Source organism: Cyprinodon variegatus, unplaced genomic scaffold (genome assembly GCF_000732505.1).
Source record: "Cyprinodon variegatus isolate N-32 unplaced genomic scaffold, C_variegatus-1.0 Scaffold12, whole genome shotgun sequence".
In the NCBI taxonomy this organism is placed as follows: domain Eukaryota; kingdom Metazoa; phylum Chordata; class Actinopteri; order Cyprinodontiformes; family Cyprinodontidae; genus Cyprinodon; species Cyprinodon variegatus.
In genome coordinates, this window is record NW_015150465.1 from 328,302 (window position 1) to 330,206 (window position 1,905).

General features: G+C 42.7%; 1 protein-coding gene across 1 annotated transcript in view; it reads right to left on the minus strand.

Annotated features, from left to right (window-relative positions):
- Nucleotides 1-14: 14 nt before the first annotated feature.
- Nucleotides 15-1,905, minus strand: part of LOC107088879 (GDNF family receptor alpha-2-like) — a 108,398-nt gene continuing 106,507 nt past the window's right edge. The window contains exon 9 of the mRNA XM_015381339.1: nt 15-878. Coding sequence (XP_015236825.1) covers nt 735-878 — 144 coding nt within the window. The 3' untranslated portion in view covers nt 15-734. The remainder of the gene's footprint in view (nt 879-1,905) is intronic.

Sequence of the window (1,905 nt, forward strand, 5' to 3'; positions counted from 1 at the left end):
TTTTTTAACACAAAGATTGCTGATATTTTTGGAAATATTGAAATTTTATGCAATTTGACAGTAGAGAAAATGCTAAACCATGCATACTTTTAGTAAATCTATTCAAAAAAATTAGCCAAAGAGATGAAGAGCCTTTGCAGAGCCTCTTAAGAGCCATTTGCGGCCCCGGAGCCATAGGTTGCAGACCCCTGGTCTAAAGGGAAGGGTAAAGTAGTCTGTGGGTGCAAGTGTGTGTTGTTTGTATGTTTTGACACGACAAAACTTATTGAAGGGTCTGTCTATGCTGTCCTTCCTTTATCTTTCCACCCTCTCTCAATATGCCAAATTTAGCACTGCAGATCAAACTGAGTGTGTATTTGAGTGTGTGCACTTGTTTCCAGTGTGTATCAGCCCAGCTGTCTCAGATCCTCAGCCTGAGTAAATTAGTTTGAGTTTGAAAAACAAAAACACACCCTGAAGAGACAGAGCACTGAAAATGGAGTTGCTGTAATACAGAGTCCCCCGGAGCCTCTCAGTTCTGTTATTATTCCCTTTCTTAATCACACACAAAGTCCAGCTGCTTCCATTCTCCCATGCTTGTGTGTGACTGTGCTGTGCTGAAAGATGGTTCATCTGATAGTTCTCCAGATTGTCTCTTCAGAAAGGTCACGGCGGAGGCTTGGACATCTGTTGCTTGACATCATGGATTGTAAGCATGTGTTTGTGGGTATGCATGTATGTGTGTGAGTTCAGGTTTAAAACAGGAAATATAGAAGTGCTGGCAGGGAGGAGACGCACGCAATGACAGAAATATGGTGGAGTAGTGGAGCTGATTCCCGGCTGCTGCTTGTGGGTCCCACAGAATCGAGGGATTCTATTGATCCCTGGGCCAACAGGGTCTGATCAGAGAGAGAGAGAAAACAGAACCAATTGTTGGTGAGAAAAATGTGTTTACAGATCTGCTTCTTGCAGCTGATCTAACAGAAAAATAAAAACACTTTCTACTATTGCAACAACATTAACCTCCAACCTAGTAGTGTTTTTATAAGAAATAAAAGAAGCAGCTGCAAGTTAAAACTTATTTATGGAGAGTCCAAAAAATTGGAAAACATGACACAGATACCCAGTGTTGGAAAGTAGCAGAGTACATTTACCTGATTACTGTACTTAGGTACCTATCTGAGCGTCTTTACTTTACTTGAGTCATTTTTTGGGGTGGTACTTCTAACTTTCACTCCAATCCATTTCCAGGAAGCTGTTAGTTCCTTGTTCCTTTTGGCTCAGCTTAAATTTTTAATCTGTTGTTGTGGTTTTTCTCTCTTGAAATGCAATTTCAATATGGCAGCTGGCGGCCCTTAGGACTGAATCTAGACGCCACTTTTTTTTAGAGATTTTAGAGATTTATGGACGTTCCACAGATGTGAGAAACTCAGAGCAGATATTGGTCATTTCTCAATCTGTGTACTTGTGTGTTCTCATGTGCTTGTGAAACATCATCCCCGTCCCCGGATGTAGTTCTCGCCCCTCCCTCTTTACCCAGCATGCATCAGCGCAGAATTGACCATTCACGGGATTGACAGCTGTCCCAGCATGCACTGCGGCAGCAGCAGCTTCCAGATTAGCACTCACAGAGCTCAGAGTATTAAGTTGTTCTATAAAAGTATGTTTTAAGATCATTTAAGGGAAGAAATTTTTACTTTTAAGAATCACTCTATGGCCCATTAATTGATTTAATTCATAGTTAAAAAAAAAGTTCAGATTTAGAAAGGGCCGCTGCGGACCTCTGAGGTTAACCATGGCCACGGCTAACATTAGCCCATCTGCAGCAGCCAGGGCTAATGTTAGCCCGCCCACAGCAGCCAGGGCTAACGTTAGCCCATCTGCAGCAGCCAGGGCTAACGTTAGCCCGTCCACAGCAGCCAGGGC